General features: G+C 32.1%; 1 protein-coding gene across 1 annotated transcript in view; it reads right to left on the bottom strand.

Annotated features, from left to right (window-relative positions):
* Positions 1-20,557, bottom strand: part of LOC111001984 (serine/threonine-protein phosphatase rdgC) — a 90,648-nt gene that overhangs the window by 32,628 nt on the left and 37,463 nt on the right. Inside the window, exons 5-8 of the mRNA XM_045633237.1 lie at positions 18,081-18,226; positions 17,069-17,233; positions 5,158-5,324; positions 3,742-3,778 (exon numbers count right to left, since the gene is read on the bottom strand). Of these exons, the coding sequence (XP_045489193.1) occupies positions 3,742-3,778; positions 5,158-5,324; positions 17,069-17,233; positions 18,081-18,226 (515 nt within the window). The remainder of the gene's footprint in view (positions 1-3,741; positions 3,779-5,157; positions 5,325-17,068; positions 17,234-18,080; positions 18,227-20,557) is intronic.

Here is a 20,557-nt window from a genome sequence, read left to right on the forward strand (position 1 = left end):
AGGATAAACGGTATTTTTGCGTTTCACGACTGTCAGATAGCGCTATACGTCATGAAATGCGAAGTATCTTATTGGGAACATTTATCTTTCGAATAATTTATGTGTTGCATAGCTATTTGGCACTTTAACCATACATTGTGAAACAAGCCCTTAATATATTCTCTCTGTTTAACTCCAATTACGAAAAAGGAAAAATCTTGAATTTAACGTTTATGTTTGTAATAAATGATATGTATCTCTATGAATTGTATAGGAAAAACTTTGTGTATGACAATTAAGGTTAATAAAAATTACAAACAAAAAAAAATGTTACTAGAGTTTTGAATCGACTTTTTGAATAAACTTATAAATGACTATTTGATTGAAGCAAAATAATTAATATTCATTTGGTAATGTTATAATATACTAGCAGACTCGGCCAAGCGTTGCTGTGGCTAAGGTTTTTGTTATATTACAATATAGTAGTAAGCTATTTAAGGGAACAGATGAGTAAGGTAAATAGCTTATGTGAAACGTTGGTACTTTTAACACAGCGCCATCTGTTAAATACAATATCAAATAATAAACAAATAATTTGCAAAAAATAAAATTGCGACTATAATTTGAGATTTAAACTATCCTATCTCTCAAGTTGGATCAAACTGCACATGGTGTGCGAATTTTATTATAATCGGTTTAGTGGTTTAGGAGTCCATTGAGGACAAACATTGTGACACGAGATTTATATATATTAAGATTTTAATAATGTGATGATATATGTATAAGATTTGACTATGATGATATGATTAATAATATGTACTATGTAAATTTCTACCTTTAAATTATAAGACGGTACGCCAATACCTACGTGTGGCAGAATATGCGAAATTAATATTTTACTACCACAATATAATAAAAACATTATGAGTAAACAATAGATAAAATCTAAATTAAGCAGTCTTTGCTCTGACTTCAATACTCGACGAATTATATTTAAAGTTCAAATTAAAACCATTTAGTACCTCCCTATTTCAATTTATTCACAAAAACTTTCCAACGCTAGTTACTATATTTAAAGAAAAAATACAAGTTTAAACATGACTAGTACTTATTCAAAGGAGAAAAATTCATGAAGGGAAAAAAATATACAATTTAAAAATATGAGCCTCTGTGTATATCCAGACCAAGCTCGTTAATTAGGATGCTTCATCTGGATATAGTCATGGACAAAACGAGGTCGTCTGAATGAAGTGCCAAGTTGGATGATGGGATGCCTAGTGTATCTAGACTACGCTTATTACTAGAGATTTTAACGTTTTCGCAAAATATACATTTGAACCGTGATTTGTATGTTTGCGTGTTGTTCTTAGTATAATGAAGATGTATGCTCATATTTCACCATGCTGTTTGTTTAGTATTTACTTTTTAAATTATATTGCATAGATTTTATCGCGGGCTTTGACCGCGGCGACTGAATCAAGAAATTTCGTAACGAAAATTAAAAATCTAACTCACGATGACGTAATATGGGTGCGACCAATACGTGATAGAGCGGGATGCGTCTCACATCGGTCTGACCTGATCGGTGAAGTAGTGCAGGTTCGTTAGAGTAGGACAGAACGCATACTGCGTATTCACATCTCTTTGACGAGATCGGTGGCGAAGCGTAAGTGCGGCCGGTGCAGCCGGTACGCGTTAGAGTGAGACAGTCTATATAGGCGTGTTAGTCTGGTAGAGTGGTAGATTGAATTAATAACAAAAAAAAATATTCCATAAGTTGATAAAAAATTGCTTTACCGCGGCATCTGTTAGAATGGTATCAAATAATGGACAAATAATTTGCAAGAAAATATAATTGTGAGTATAATTAAATATCTAAGCTTTCCTATTTCTTAAATTGGACCAGACTGCTCACGGTGTGCCAATTAAATTTAAAATCGGTTAAGTAGTTTAGGAGTACATCGCGGACAAAAATATCGTGACAGGAGATTTTTATATACGTATTAAGATAATACATAACACGTAACAGTGGTCCTTATGTATCTCTTCTAAAATAAAATACTTGGCGACTAAATGGAGTAGCGGAAAATCCATTGAGAACTGTCAATTTTTATTTAACGTCTTTTTTATGTTCTATGTCTAAATATGTATTTATTACACTTCTCCACATACATAATGCTATATATGAACTATAAGTTACAAGCTATCATTATTTAAATAAAATTTTGGTAAAAAAACAAATATATTAAAAAGAATTAAAAAACGAAAACAAACAGCAAATTCACCTAATCAAGTAATCACTTATTTTTATGATCAATTTTTTTTAATGACTACATATTTGAATACTTAACTGATATTTAGTATTGTCTTTTACTAACATAATTTTTACACATTTAAGTTAGTAAGTAAAAGTTATGTATTATCGTAAACTTATAATTATTTAAACATAATTTTAAATTTATCCGAAACGTCGGATGTTATATTTATCCGGTTTCAGCAGAAACCCTACATCTTTTAGTCAATGTCTTGTAGTAATACAACATTTTCTACAGCTGTGATACACAATAATACATATTTGTTTGTACACTGGCTCAGTTCACAAGAGTTGCTAGCTATATTGTTAGTTATGGATAGATAGATTTAGGAATATAAGTTTAATTTTTTTATCTTAGAGAATAGTTGGTGTGGGATTTTGGAATTCTATCGTATTAGTAATTACTGTTAAGATAGAAATATGTAGTGATAAATAAATAAATAAATAACTTCAATCCGTTAAAAAAGTGTTTTTATTTAACTGATATTTGTATAAAGTAATACTAGCTATTATTTTAAACGTGAACTAAATGGAGTTCGTAAAAGAAATTCCGCTTCAAACCGCAAATGAAGTTTCCCTTTACTCTACACTTTTCATTTTATTTGACGACGTTTTAGCTTACATTTTTTACTTTGGCGTCTACTAAAGACCTACGTTCAGTAATTATATGTTACAGTTGGATGCAATCTTTTAAACTATATTATTTAACTATCGTTCCGCCTTATGTTGTTTTTAATTAGCATACCTTTTTAGTAGCTAATCAACATATTGAACACTTTGCTATGCTACACCATAGAAACTATTCACTTTTCCGAAAAAAACCTAAGTATTATACCAAACTTTTATTATAATTTCTTTAAGTTTTCCCTTCATAAAAACCTCAGAGTTTAAGCAATAATTAATATAAAAATTCGTAATATAAAAACATATCTTGCGATTATTTTTCATTTATATAGAAAATATATTTTATATTATAGCATAGATGTGCAAATACGCCTCACCAGGCTCTATTGTTAAGGGAAACCACCAGTGGCCACTCACACTACTAGAGAGCTTGCAAGTGCGTTGCCGGCCTACATATCACAAAATATCATGTGTCAACCACTTTCAAAATTCATAACGTGGCCACATTTGTCGCTTCGAGTACAGATACTTCAATAGATAGAAGAACCAAAACTGATGACTAACTGGTTAAAATCTTAAGATATTGCCAAAGTGAACTGTCATTTTCATAATGGTTAATCCACATACACCGATCCCAGCTACCATGGATAGCTTATATCGACAGATGGCTATTACAATCCGTCGATTGGTTATTGGCACATTTTTATAAATATTTGGAAATATCTATCTCAAATGGTCAAATATGGGTAGAGATCGGTTATTGGGTTTGGGCGTAGACATAACAACTGAAGCTCCTCTATATAATGACTTTATATATTGCTTACCTTATATTTCTGATGAACTTCTCTTATGAAGCCGTATCTGTCGAAAAAAACATTAAATTAATACTCAAACGACTAGATTTGAATACGCAATTTTTGGATCAAGCAACAATTCCTTGAATCTAATTAACTCCGAAGAAAAGATTGAATACAATTTCGTTGGCTCTAAAGGCGATCCTTGTCAAAAACGTATTGCATTTTACAGAAGTCATAGTCAAGTCTCGACTCTAAATGTTATCTTTGGATAGAATAATCTTGCGTTACGATTTCGTCCTTAAAGAAATCCAATTCTTAAAGTCCTAAGTCGGGTTGAAAATATTTCGACGAGTAGCTGGTTTGATCTGGCAACGACAAAAATGACTTTTTCTAGTTTAGAAGAGAAATTTAGTTTATAGTGACGTGCTACACGGATATCACGCCAATATTTGACAATATTCTTCTAATATTCACAGGCGAGAGCACTGCCTTATGCGGCTGTCATTACACCTTCTTTCCTAATAAAACGTTTTACAATTTGAAATATTTTTATACAGCAAACGGAGGTTTTAGGGGAGAGATGAGTCTTTATAACTGTGCCAGGATATATTTATTTTAATTTCTTGCTCCAGGTCGAACCTAGAGGCTGCGAACATGTGATATTGTATTGTGTTCATGATGAAATGCAGCTGCGGGTATTCTTAATATCTTTAAATTATATTTATACCTATGACAACAGTGATAACGTCATTTAAATATATAATGTAATTAAAAATGATAGCATTAACATAAGTACACTTAATTACCAAGGGCGTGTTTATATAATATGTATGTTGTTATGAGAGTCTTATTTAATGATGTATCAATACAGTGATTCACAGTGTATAAGTATGTACAACTAATTAAATAGTAAAAACAAAGATAACAGATTTTTAATAATTATAATAGAAGAGAAAACATTTTGAGAGGCATCTAGTGTCTTATAGGAGAAACAGGGTGGGAGAATGCTAATTTTGTCAAGCAATAATAAAGTAATAGTTTTTTTTAAACCATTTGCTTGATGTCAACTAATAGGGCCCGAAATTTACACCATAGGCTTTATTGACGACCTCAAAAACAAGGACAATGTAAAAAATATGCGATGTATTAACCAAAACACAAAACTTAAATTGACATGGATTGAGTATATCATGGGGTCGAAAAAATAAAATGGAAGATTGAAGTGAAAAGGCGTCATAGAATTGTAGCCCTGATAAAAGATGAGATGAGGATATGAGATCCCGGAGAAGATCAGCTCATGAAATATCATGGGGAGGCCTATGTCAGACAATACCCTGACCTGTGTGTTATCGCTTAGTTTATCATGTATATCTATGTATTTGGTTAATAAATTTAATAAAAGCTATTATTATATTAAAACATTTTAATTATCATTAATATTACCTGGCATTCATAATTAGATCTTCATGATTACCCCGGTTGAGGTAAACTCCTCCAGGAAATGCCAACATACATGACAAAAGCAAGAGTAGCACTTCCAAACTCTTCTTTCCCCGATCCACGAAGTCACCGTTGAAAATATATGGATTTTCAGTAGACGGTAGACCATTCTGCAAAAAAAAAACAAAAAATAACACGATTGCTTTCAACCCTAAGCAGTAGTTTCTGCTAGAGAACAGGGGGGGAATTGTGTACGGGCCCCCCCACCTAAAGGGCTCACATTACCACTGCGAGTGGCGTTCTGATCTTTTGGGACTGTTTTCTTGAATATTCGTATGCTATATCGTAATATGAATATAATATAATGAATTGACAAAGACGTCTTTATGAAATAAAAAAACAGTATTTACTTAGTTAATGTGTAATGGTTGCAGCTCCTTACATACGTTATGTAAAACAAAAACTTGGCAATTAAAAAGAGTTGCTTAGAGTTTATTGCCAGTTCTTCTCTTCCGTTCTACACCCTTGATTTGAGAACTGGCAGTTAATGTAAAATTAGAAGCATTCTATATACATTTCTGTTGTTGACGTTCATATATGTACATTGTGTTACCTATATGAATATATTATTTTAAATTGAATTGAGTTATTCATAGAAAAAGGTTTTATGACATCACAGAAACAATGCAATCATGTCTCAATGAATCCGTAGAGATGTGACCCTGACTTACGCAAAAAATCGATATTGCGTGCTATATGATTTTCCCATGAGAACTGAAATAGAAATACCGTAGGGATCCGTGATCATCATCAGAGCGAATTGTTAGGGCATTCAGAGATGTAATTTTAAAATGTTAAAAATCTCAAAAATAGATTTGACATATGGAAATCATACTTAGCACAAAAAAAATGAATGTGTCTCATCTTGAATGGCATACAAACTTATAAAAAATAGTATTGTAGGGATCCTAGGTCAAAGGGATGCTGAAATAATAGAAGATATTATTTCGCTCGGTCCACCCACGTATAACAAAAGAATAAATTAAAGGTAAATAATGTAAAAGCTGAAGTAAGTGCCTGCGTCTGGATATACTCTCGGGTCGTAAGTCCGACGACTTTGGTAATCGCCACGCTTATAATAAGAAAGTTTAAGTGGGCGAAATGTAAAACCTAGTCTGGAACAGGTATATATACTTTTCTAAAATATTTATTAAATTATTTTTAACAAAATAATCTACTATTACATATAACAGATGCGTCAAGTATCTACATTTATATAACATACAAAATGGGCTCCGTGAAGTACTCGTGAACGGGTGCTACTTGTGCTACGTGTATGCGGTGATATTAGTTGTTTATACTACGTATTTGCGAGTTGGTCTCACGAGTATGTAAGTGCGTGCTCCTATTTCACCATACCTCCGCCTGATAGAGGACAAATCTTTGTTTTTAATTAATTTAAAGAAAAACACTTTTTTAACGGATTATAGATATGTATTATTATATTTAAACTTATAATTATTTGTACATAATTTTAAATTTAAACCGACGTTTCGCGTGCTTTACAGCGTGCGTGCGTTAATTAATTTTTTTATTCTTTATTACTCAATATGTCATATGGAACATGGTGTAGTGGTTGCAGCTCCTTACAAACATTATGTAAAAAAAAACTTGGCGAATAAAAAGAGAGGACGCCCTTGATTTGAGAACTGGCAGTAAATGTAAAATTAAATTCATTTAATATTTCTTTTTTTGACGTTCATAAGTGTACATTATGTTACTCATTACCCTAACTCGAATTGGTTCGTGAGTACTTGAGTAGAAAGCTGGTTCCAGTGATGGTGTCCGGCTGCTGCTTCAAGGTACGCTTAGTTGTGGAACGACGGATGTCAAGATGTTTGAGGACTCGAGTGTGCGTTGCCGGTCTTTTAAAAATTATGCATAGTCAGTTTAGGTTTATTACTTACTCATACTTACAACAAAATAGAACTTAGATCAAGCTTGAGTGATGTTTCTCAAACAACGTTTCGACCCTAATAATTGTGACGTCAACCAAGTTCGAAAGTGCTTTCGAAACCCGTAGCACTGATGTCGCAAACTTTGGAGCACGTGCTACGAAAGCTCAATATTGAAATAGGAAGCCTATTGAAGTCACGTGGTAACTTGCAAAACTGTTGTTCGTTTGTGGAACTTATTGGAACAATTAAAAAGGTTGATTTCGCAAGATGTTATTAAAGGTAATAATTTATGTATTAAAAATAATTTGGTTTGTACTCATACAGAAAAGAGACTTACTTAAACTACATTATACAAAAGTTGTTTATTGTGGTTATTGAGGATATAAATGATATGATTAGCATTCCGGCCCGACTTCGTACAGGGGATATTTTAAACATTTTGGTATAAGCGTGCAGTAAATGCAGGGCATATCTATATAATAATGTGTTTAGCAATAGTGTATCAAATGTAAGAGATCGGTCGAAACCGTAAGGCTGCGAGTTACTAGGGGGTATTATGTTTCTGTAGGCAACGAAGTGTTATATAAATGAATAAACTATTTTATGTTTATATATTTCTAAAACACTATCAACCCGTGGGGAGTCCATATACTTTTTCAATTACTTACTGTTAATATAGATGTTAGTATATACGGGTCGTGTCTTAGTAATTTTTTGAAATGTTATAAAGCTATTTGTTATCATTGTATTATTACCAAAATGTGTGTCAGGCACTGGAGGCTGATTACCTACTTGCCTATTAGATTTTTTTTTAAATGATCATGAAACAGATTCATAAATCTGAGGCCAGGACCTAAAAAGGTTATAGCGCCACTGCTGTGCGAGATTTGCCCCCAGGGTTTTTGATGTTATATTTCTTTTAGGGCGTAAGGGAATAATGACAGTAAATTTTTACGATGCGCGCTTACATTTTAGTTTTATCTTTGTCATATTTAAATAAACTTATTTAACATTATAATTCGTTATAAAAAACTTTTAATATATTAAATACCTTTTTCCTTTTGTATAGTAGTGCAACGTAGAATTCCATTTTTGAAAAGATTTTTATCTTGATACGAAGTTTAACTTCTAACGTGTGTACATAAAAACACACGTTTTTTATAATAGCGGCCTTAGAGAGTCCTGTATTTATCTTATACCTTTAAAAAGTACAAATGCCTATAAATAACATACTGAGAAACCCTTAGAAACCCTCTGAAATCGAATAATTCTATATAAGCCTGTTAAATCCAATACAAATGTGTGATTTAGATAACAAATTGGCTTTACATGACATGGCTTATCGCGGGAGATAACGCTCCGCCAATCACAAGGGTTCGCTTAGTGTTCTAAATTCAAAATCTAAATTGTAACTTTAAAAAAGAATTAAATGGATTTGAGATGTAAAAATTGTATAGTTAGCGAACTTGTGAATATGACGGAAAAAAATAATTAAGTGAATGCACCGGTGACTAATTATTATCGCAATACAGCGAGGAAATGCTGCCAGCGTTATAGGTGCTATAGGGACCACAGTTTTGAAGTTGTTAAAATTTGTAATTATTATTATGTACGACATTATTGTAAATTCGGTATAGTTGTGAGATATTAAATTATTAATATGCTTCAACTTTTAAAAAACGTATGAGGAACGTATATACCTATTTTGTTTGTTCAAGAAATCCGTCCGTGAATTTTTTTTATTGATCCAGGTAAGCGGCCAGGAGGCTCACCTGATGCTATGACTATCCATGGACACTGTCAATGGGGACGTCCTCTGGGGACGCGCAAGTGCGATATTGGCCTTTTACGAATTGGTACGCTCTTTTCTTGAAGGACCCTAATCGAATTGGTTCGAAAACTTACTTACTTCAGTGGGCAGCTGGTTCCACAAAGATGTTAGATAATTGAGAGACAAATGATTCGTATTTACAGCGAATTTATCTCATAGAGATGGAAACCGGGAGGAGACCTATGAATTCTGTGAAAAACTTTGAAGAACGCGTTTTGGCCTAAACTCTCCGGATTATTCAGAGCGTTGTGATAAACGAGCTAATCCATAGTTTCTTTCCTCACTTTGAAATTAATTTTCCTTTAGTATTTATAACAAATGTACTTTTTTACAGAATCGGAGGGCAAATTCTACAGCCCGTGGATATCCATATTTAGTATATGCGTTGCCGGTCTTTTAGCGAGGTGTATACTCCTACTTTAAATAATTGGAGGTTGTATCTGTTTGTCATTTGCCAATAAATGCTTGTAACATTAATGCTTGTATTTTATTTTTATATAAGTACCATTTTACCAGTGTGCCGAGCGTTAATAAGCTTATTTAAATAAAATAAAAGGGAATATACAAACAAGGCTATTCATAGACAATAGACTATTCATATAATTAATAAACAAGATTTAACTGATATTTAAATTCTACAGCAATGCATAACTTTTGAAAATATATTTTTATGGTACTATTAACGCGTTAATAGCTTGATGACGTACATTAAAAGGTACACCACATATTAAAGGCACAGATATGTAAAATGTTTCCAGCTATTCATTTATTTTCATTTCTGTCAAAGAAGGAATAAACTCAATAGAATTTATTACAAAAAATGCAATACAGAATGCAATTAATTCGTTGGCGGTTGTTGTATGGATAAGTGCAGATATTTATTCAATGAACACTTCTTTTGAAGCTGGGGAACTGTCTTGAATTATTCTAAATATGCCTTGCTTATTTTTCATTTTGTTTACCCTTTAAATTATATATATATTAGTTTATATTATGTGTGGAACACTGAGACATCGAAAAATAACAGAAGAGATAAGATAAGCGATAAAAAAGAGGAAGACATATGAAGAGATGGGCAGACGATATGAAGAGAATAGGAGGCACAACTTGGACAAGAAGAGCTAACAATAGAAAAGAAAGGAAGCAGCTGGATGAAATATATAATTTAACTTAACTAAAGTTACATAACTCGTACAATCAAAAATATTATATAATTTTATTTAATATTTTACGCAAACAGCTGATTCTTTTACATCCTTGTTACATATAAGAAACTATATGTAAGCCTAAACATAAATATCCACTCTAAGACGTATTACAATTAAACATTTAGATTTTAACAATTAAATACAAATCTCTATTAACAACTGTAATAAAAAAATACTTAAAGAACATTTGTAAAAAGACGCCACGATCGTAAACATTTATCACCTACGTTAAACTGAAGTGCAGACATAAAATACCGTTTTAGATTTAATTAAGATTTAAAAATCTCTTCTCACAAACGTAGTTCAGATTTCACTAGGCACGTGGGTGTCGTTCAAAAATCATTTATTCATAAAGGTAACATACACTTATGAACGTCAAAAAAAGAAATATACATTAAATGATTCTAATTGTACATTTACTGCCAGTTTTCAAATCAAGGGCGTAGAACGGAAGAGAAGAACTGGCAATAAACTCTCCGCCACTCTTTTTAATCGCCAAGTTTTTTTTACACAATGTTTGTAAAGAGCTGCAACCATTACATCATGTTCCATGTGACATATTGAGTAATAAAGAATAATAAAATGAATTAAAAACAAATATTTGTCCTCTACCAGCAGGAGGCATGGTGAAATAGGAATTTATGAGTGAACTTTAGACTAATTAGTAATTTAAACCTAATCTAATAGTAAATTAGGGTTAAAAAGGGTATTTAACATAAGAAAGTGTCATAACACACATAACACAAATAACAGTCTCTATCAAGGAGAAAACACACTCTTGTGTCAATGTCAGAATGTTTTCCTCAAAACAAAATTGGTAATCCGGTAATCCGGGTGCTTCTTGTCGATGATAAAGAGACGTTTTTCAATTAATTTTGCCAATAGTTAAGCAATAGGCCTGTAAGGCGTTACTTCCAGCAGTAGTCTGCGAGTTTGGGAATCAGTAAAGCTATTGTAACTTTCCACATATTATGTACAAATTGGAGTCATATAATAATGAATGTTATCGATCAAACAGAATAAGGAACGGATAAATTGGATGACGCTTTGCCGCACCCTAATTGTTTACCATGCCCCCTATTCACTATTGAGCTATCATTGACGTCAGACAGTTGTAAGTTTACAAGATATTTTATTTCTACTGTTATCCATCAAAAGAAATAGAGGTCCTTTTCTATTAGGAAATTAACAATATCGTTTCCTAAACTTTTATTACCATTATTTTGTAAAGAAATGTGTGTGATATTATATATGTATATTACAATTATTTTTCTTCCTTTTATTACAACACCAGGCATCACACTGTTGGATATTTATTTTTTGAATTACAGAAATTAATCACTCCGTGATGTAGTTATCTGGCAGTAAAATGTTGTTTCTGGCCTGTACTTTTATAGAAATCTGTAATTGTGTTTTTAATTAAATTGCTCCTCACATGGTAGGACAGATTTTGATTAAATTTTTGTGCATTTATTGAGAATAATTCCCAATTATTAAGGTTTTAAATGTTTGTATTCGTCGGGTCCGCTATTATTAACTGCTATTAATGACACTGGTGGCAACACACCATCGTTTTAACAACTACCGTTTACAAAAAGTTTTGTTTCGAAGCCTTAAGTTTAGATTAAAATCTTCAATTTTTCAAAATGATCCAACCAAAACTATGTTCCTCACAATCAATACTACCTACACAAAAAAGCGTTTTGTATCGCGCAGCCCGAACATACAATTCTCATTTGGTAAAAGTTTTAACCTTTTCGTAAATATTATGTATTTCATCTTTGGCTATATTTTAGTGTAACTGTTTGTTTTTTAAAGTGAAACTATTTTAGGCGCATTAGGGTAAAAATTTTACGAAACGTCACGAAGATGTGCAGCGTTTTTGTCCAAGAGAAGGGAGAGAGCGGTTGAGTCCGATAGAGAGAGTGAGAAGGGGAGATCGAGAAAAAAGGCACGGTTGATGTATTCGTATAGTACATATTAGACGTCTGGTGCAGTAAACATAGATTTTGTATTTATTTTTATTATCTTTAGGACGTAAGCAGTGTGAATATATAGATACAAGTACATGAAACGATCATATACTAGTACATAATCATCTATTGTGGCTTTTACCTTACTAATAATTAATTTACAAAGTTTCACTTCTGACATGAGTACTTTGTACGCTTGCACAATTATAATATATACATTATTATTAGTATATTATCTATATCATGGATTACGAAATAAATACACATAACTTCCCTAAGTACTGCAATCCTGTTATAATGAGAAAAATCTCCGTTGCGTAAATCACATACGTTTGTCGAAAGGTCAAAGGGTTACGACTCCATTCCATTTGCCTGAATTGCCTTGATCGCAGTATTTTCGGTTACATGAACTGCTGATCAAAACTTCGGGTGAAAAAAGACCAATAGGCCGATTATATCTCTATAAATATATTCTTGGTCAGTTTTTTTTACTATTATGAAATATATACTACTATTATACCTAAAATAAATAAATAAAATAAAAAAGAACGTTCCAATTCTTAAGAGGCCGGCAACGTAATCACGAGCACTCTGACAATATCCATGGTCGCAAGGCAATTTAACATCAGGTTAAAAATAACTATAATCGACCTTATAACGTAAATTACCATAGGTGAGTTTTTTCGCTGAGTTTAAATACAATTTATATAACTACTATAATCACTACATAGTATAAAACAAAGTCGCTTTCTCTGTCCCTATGTCCCTTTGTATGCTTAAATCTTTGAAATTACGCAACGGATTTTGATGCGGTTTTAATAGATAGAGTGATTCAAGACGAAGGTTTATATGTATAATAACATCCATTAAATAGTGGAGAAGTACTGTTATTTTTGAGGTTTCTAATGTGATGTCGTAAATAATTACATTTTTCCCGCTTACATTGCAAACGCAGGCTGAACCCTACGAGTTTTATCAAATTAATGTACTAAGTATTGTACACATTGAAAAGGTCTACAGAAAAGTCCGTGATGGTAGATTATTTCTATCTCTTATGGATAACCCACATTTTTATATACAACGTTCACAGATTTTCTGTAGTATCAGCATTGCACCCGTGCGAAGCCGGGGCGGGTCGCTAGTATTATATAAACAGTATGTTACAGTACGGGATATGTATTTCCGTTTACACTGGCTTAATAGCGTCAGATAGTCTCAGTACTTTGGCATTCTACCAAATGCACATTCAGTATTAACATTGTTCAATTAATCCCAGCTTTCATCTTACAAACATATTATTTATAACAATCATATTATTGAATGAATTTATTTATAGACTATTTAATAATTGTTGAGAGCTGTGTTAGCCTGGTGGCTTTGTGGCGTCTCTCAACCCTGAGTCGTCTTTGTCAATTGCACTATCTATAAAACAAAGACAATAGAAAAAAGTTCCCATAACCGACGAGCATAAATGGTAAATCGAAGTGGAAGAAGGGAGAAAGGTGTGTCAGGATTCGTGGTTAGTGGCCATTTGAGAAGATAGATAGATATCTTAACCAAAGGCGCTGATTTCATAAAAAGAGTATTCTTACAAAGTATTTCACATAACCACACACGTTATGTGCCAGGTTTCTATTAGTTTCTCATAAATTAAAATGTTCGACATATGAAGAATATAATACCATTCTTACTGCTTCTTATTATGTATGCATTGAACAAGGACCACTGAGTTTCGGAAACATTTCTCCTTAAACGGGAAAGTATTGTTTCGCAATTTCATATATTAAACAGAGCTCAAGTACAAAGCTTTACTTTTATTGGTCGCAGATATATTAATATTTGGAGATAAACGTAAAACATATGTCATATTTCAGTCATCATATTCAGTTTTTCGTTTAAACATAAGCTTAAGGTTAAGTTAAAAAAGGTACAAATTAAAAAATCACAATCAAAATACACACTTTTCTCTAAATTATACAAGTCTTAAATATCAAAGTTAATAAGTTAGGCTTAGTAATATTCTAAATAAAATTAAAGAGATCATTTCATCATCAGAAAATTTTGTGTTTTGTATGTATGTTTGCAATGTTTTCACACAAAAACTGCTAGATCGATTTCAAGAATTCCACAAAACAAATGACATGTTATGTATAGGAAAGTTCTAAGGCTGAAATTCTTTCTGAACAAACAATCTTCTCTAATATTATAAAGGCAGTAGTGTTGGCGTAGTGGCTTTAGCGTGCGACTCTCATAACTGAGATCGTTATGTTAAGCATACAAAGGGACATAGGGACAGAGAAAGCGACTTTGTTTTATACTATGTAGTGATTATAGTAGTTATATAAATTGTATTTAAACTCAGCGAAAAAACTCACCTATGGCGATTTACGTTATAAGGTCGATTACAGTTATTTTTAACTTGATGTTAAATTGCCTTGCGACCATGGATATTGTCAGAGGGCTTGCGATTACGTTGCCGTCCTTTTAAGAATTTTAATTTAAAATTTAAAATATGCTTCTCGGAAGTAAAGTAAAGTGAAAGAGGAGTTTTATAAATACACATATTTCCTAAATACATAAACAAGTAAAACAAACGTTTAATCTAAATTAGTATATAACAAACAGCATGGTGATAAGAACATCCACTATCAGCCTACTAAAGAACTATCTTATGTATATTATATCATTGGCGTCGTATCGCCATGCATTTCAGTAGGTTAAAGAGGTACTATTTATGGGTTAAGAGCTGTGTTAGCCTAGCTTTAGAGTGCGAGGTCTTCATTGCTGAGGTCGTATGTAATTTCTATTTGCGCAATAAACTTTCGCTCGAAGGGTGAAGGAAAACATCGTGGCATGCTTGCCTTAGACCCAGAAGCCTACAGCGTGTGTCAAACACATGAGACTGATCACCGACTTTCCTATTAGATTGACAAATGAACATGAAACAGATACAGAAATCTGAGGCCAAGACCTAAAGAGGTTGTTTGTTTAGTGTTTTGAATTTGTATTTTATTTTAAAAATTTATAATAACCGTGATAAAAATTCCTGGACTGTTTAAAAAATTATTTCAATACCCACTTGAAATCAAGAATTTTTCAATACAGTTTACAATGTAGAGTATTTTTAAATTTACTTATGTCGATTATTTAAATATATATTCGTTTTATAAAAAAATCTGAACATTGATTACATTATGAATGTAAGCGTATCTAATAATCTGAACAAAAACAAAAATACAACACGAAATCGATATCTACGCGAGTGAGTAGCTTTTATTTATTTATTTTCTTACTTCCTATTTTACAGTAACTAAATACTAATACTAACTAAGTCGTGTAGATGGAAGACACCAAGGAGATTGTTCGGTGGAAATAATAATTATGCAACTAAAAAATTTTTTTGAAATTCGATTGTTAGTGATAGACAACACAAATATATGTTTTAGAATGCGTCAATTTCTTTTGACAAATGACTCTATCAAATAGGGAAATCACCAAGGGTGCTTCCGATATTTGAATGACAAAATGTCAAGGCAATGAATACGTTTATAGCAAATGGAACTGTCGGCTATCCAATTCCTGTTTATTCCTAGTGACGTGATATCTCCTTATGTATGTATATTTTAGCATACCTCACAATATTCTATTTTACTTACGATTTTATTTATTCCCAAATTAATTACACTGAATGATGATAACAAATCTATACTTTATATTTCGTATTTTTTTATAGAAACTAGCACTTAAGTAATACCGCCGCCTATAGACAATCAATGCCAGAGGGCTCGCATGCGTAGCCGGCTTTATAAGAATTGGTATGTTATTTTTTAAAGGAAAGTCGGATTGGTTTGGTAATCCAATGAGCGTACTTGGTTAAGGCCTCACAATGTTTTCTATTAGTGCACAGGATTAGAATTTAGACATTACATATCAAAGTTAAGTTGATAATATAACTTTACGCCCAAAAGCATAATTTGTATTCCGACGCAAGGTGCGCTAATTAGTGTTTCATGAAAAGCCCTGAAAGCTTAATTGAATATAATGAAGTTTGCTAACAAATTGTTATTCCAGAACTTGTTATTAGAGTTGCTTAATTTTAAGTGGCAAACCGTTAAAAAAAGAATCCTCAAATTGTATGTATGTACTATTTGTTTTCCGCAACATCATATTATACACATCACATAGATAACATCATTACAGCGTCCGAGCCATTTAAAAATATGAAATAATCTTAATTTTAAGAACACAATATTAAAATAAGAATACCTGTACAATAATTTGCTTCGCGTAGTATGTTTGCTTAGAAGTCACATTAAATATTGTATTTTAATTTTCTTAAATTTTTTGTTTTTTTTTACAGAACAGGGCGCAGGAGGCTCATCTCATGTTAAGTGATACCTCCGCCCATGGACACTCTCATTGCCAGAGGGCTCGCGAGTGCGTTGCCGGCCTTTTAAGAATAAATTATACGAGACAAGGCTGTACGTTCTACTCACTCAGGTTTTCGAGTTTTATAAGCGTGATGATTCTCTATGTACATGCCAAGGCTCATTACATCTTGCTCATTTATAAGAGTAACGATTTCCTATATATGTACGTGCCATGGGTGTACATTTTGAGCACTTATAAGCATGACGATTTCCGAAATCGCCGGAGTTACGCCCCGAGAGTATAGCCGGACTGAGGCACTCTCTTCGACTATTACTGTATAGTCATTCCCAATTAGCTAAATTATGGGAGTTACACCCCGAGAGCATAGCTAAACATAGGCAATCTTTTCGACTGTTAAATTGAACTTAAATTAAGAAAAAAATGGGTAATATAGATAAGGAAAAATTATTTTATTATTTAAAACACCCGGAAACGTACATAAATAAAAATAAAATTTGAGTGTTAGTAACGCCGTCAATGACGGCAATTTCAGTAAGTAATTTTTAACCTTACCTTATGGAATATAACCAGCAGGTCGTCCAATTTTCCATGCAAATCGCCACAGATTGTGATCTGACTGGATATCGAGGTGGTAGCAACATTGATGTTGGGCAACCTTTTCAATGTCTGCGATGCCTCTTTCAATATTTGAGCGACGTGCTTCGGGTGCAAACGATGCTGGAAAAATTGAAGATATTAAAAAAAACAACTTTTTTTACAACACTGCAATCCAATACATTTAAATAACACCAGGCAACGGGCTGCCATATCAATAAAAACTATCTCTTCCAGGCAATCCTGAAAGAAAAAGAAGTGAGAAATACTAAGGATAAAGTGCATAACTGAAAATACATATGTTAACACAATTACAAAACCAAACTAAAAACAAATCCTGATTACTATTATATTAATCACAATGCCTAGTTTTAAAAAAAACATATAAATCTACAAAATATATTACAAAATCCTACAAAACCCTATCTCTAACGTGTAAAAATATAAATCTAGTGAAATATAACCACAAAATTAATGACTATAAACAATTCTCTTGTCTGGCAGAGATTGCTAAATATTTGTGAAGACACAACTTTGTATAGTAACATAATTATTGTGTTATGTTTCACGCTAGCATCATCGCTTATAATAAAAATTGTATCGCGCCAAATTACGCGTATGTACAAGGACCACAATTTAAGTTTTTTTAAATTTATTTGTTTAAGTTATCGCAGAATATGCTTCAATAATAATAAGAATATCCATAGCACTAAATGACTTGCATAATGAGCAAACACCAACTCTCACTTTCACACCATCACACGACACTCCTGAATTAGATATAGGTATTAATAATTTTTATTAAGTTTTTTCTTTCGTAAATGTTTCAATATTTTTGTATTATGTATTCCATCTGTCTTTATCTTTAGTATAATCGTATTTGTTATATATAATTAATAGCTGTAAGATTAGAAAATAAACATAGAAACCTTTATATTACATAACATTGCGGGTTACATCTTATACCGACCTTTTTCTTTCGGAACGCCTCAATCAGCAAGTCAATATCTTTTCTCTTCAATGGGAATTCGATATCTGGCCCGCGAGCCGATTTCGGGGGTGCTGTCTCATCAACGCCACCTCCCTCGTCAGACTCTTCAGAGAATACTTGCTCCACTGGAATATATTTTGCTATTTATTCACACGTATCAGAAAAAATATACTAGAAGGGTAGTCATGGTTCATCTACAGTGCACTACACATAACAGTAATTTAACGTGAGTGTCCATGGGCGGCGGTATCACTTAACATCAGGTGAGCCTCCTGCCCGTTTGCCCCTCGTTCTATTAAAAAAAAACTTAAAGTCAACTAAAAATCAAATGCTTTAAAACCTAAATCGATTTGGTTGGAATATTTACTGTTCCCTAAATCCCAATCTTAATAAAGGATAATTAAATTTAAAGTAAGCCTTAATAAATATTAAAATCCAAAATAAATAATAACCTTTTTTGGAAGTCCGTTAATAAAAGAAGTATCTTTGATGAAATTAAATAAATGATTCAAAGTACACCTTCTAACTGTGAATTTACATTCACAGTAATTAAAATTTATTTTTATTTTATTTATTGCAAATTAGAGAATTCGATTGTTGCTCTAATAAATTATATATTTTTTTATTTAAGTATCAACAGAATTTACTATTTTTTTTATTACTATTATCTATTTGTTTTAAATAACCAAAATATATGATAAAAGTAATAGAAAGAAAGAAACATTATAATTTAAATAAAATATACAATAAGTTAAATCCGTTAAAAAAGTGTTTTTCTTTAAAATAGACATACATACAAATAAATAAACTTGAAAGAAATTCCAATTCATATTCCAAATCATTTAGTAACATTTATCAATTCCAGATCTCAAATTAAAGGCGTAGAACGGTCGAGAAGAACTGGCAACAACCTCCCCACCACTCTGTTTAATCACCAAGTTTTGTATTACAAAATGTTTGTTAGGAGCTGCAACAAACAATTTTTCTACTTCCATACATAAACTATAATCAAATATAGACAAACTCAGCTACAGTTGCTGTCACCAGCAACTATATCTTGGAGAAACAGCTACATTCTTAACAAATAGCTCAATTATATGGCACACATTAACTATTGAGGCTATAAAAGGCTTGAGTTAATTGATAAAGTTATGTATTCCACCTAAGCTTTGAGCTTTATTTTCTTGTCTTAATCACACGCCAACGCAACAGTACTTCATATGCCTACCCCCCTAAATTATTCATACAGGGATTTGCGTTTACCTAAAGTATACATTGCTATTTATCATGGTCCCAAGTGAGGATAATCCATTATTCTAACACAGACAAAAGTCCTTCTATATGGAGATGTGTCCTCAAAACGAATAACAAATTCGTATAATAATAGGGTTAGGGTGTTGTAAAATGATAATAATAAATGTTAGAGAATGTTTCACGACAGATTCTCAAGTTAAGTGTTTTATAAACCTTGTTTTGTATTTAATAAAAATATCTTTATTCATATAGGTAAACATGTTTACTTATGAACGTCAAAAAAAAACAAATTAAATTTACAACCAATTCGCAAGTCAAGGGCGTAGAGCGGGTAAGCTGATTAAATGTGCAAAGTTAGGCAGGATGTTAACGCGTCCTATTCTTCAGTAGGTAATTTCTTCCTGCAACCTATCATTTAAGATTCTTAAGTAGACTTATTAGATTCAATTTTATTATTATAGGTAACCCGGGTGATAAAACATTACTTCCTATTTCTTTTAACTACTTTTTGTATGACCTTTACAGAACATCCCAAAAAGATGCCTCTTAACCAATGAACATTATTTCCTTTAAATTCGTCTCCGTTACTTTTATGCCCATGCTTGCTCAGTGTTATACCTATCGTATTCATACAATGATGTTTAAAACTATAATATATAAATAAATCATTGTGAGGTTATAATTAAGCTTTACCGATTACTTTTCCATTAAAAGTTGGATTATAATTGATGGAAATGTTACAATTATTGTTAAAATATTTGTTGTGTGTTCATCGGAACAGTTCAATTAATCGACTTTTCATCCAATGTTTTTGGTCTCGCAAGTATTATCTACCTATATCGGAGACTTCACAATTAAATCAGTCAACTTATAAAAGTAAAGTATATTATATTTATTATACAAACACATTAAAATCGATTTTTGTTTTGTTTATTGTATCTTTTATTAAGTTTTGTTTTCTTTAATATTTGATCTTTTCTTGTATGTCATGTTTGCCTATAAGTGCTTGTCACGTAAAAATAGTATTTTGTGACTTTTTTTAGCTATGTAACAGTGTGCGGAGCGTTGGCAAGCTTTTTATCAATAAAAAAAGAATAGAATTGGCTTCAGCGTCTCTCATCCCTGAGGTCGAAGGTTTAATCCCCGGCTGAGCATCAATGCACTTCCTTTCTATGTACGCATTTAACATGCGCAGAAACGGT

This window comes from Pieris rapae, chromosome 22 (genome assembly GCF_905147795.1).
Source record: "Pieris rapae chromosome 22, ilPieRapa1.1, whole genome shotgun sequence".
In the NCBI taxonomy this organism is placed as follows: domain Eukaryota; kingdom Metazoa; phylum Arthropoda; class Insecta; order Lepidoptera; family Pieridae; genus Pieris; species Pieris rapae.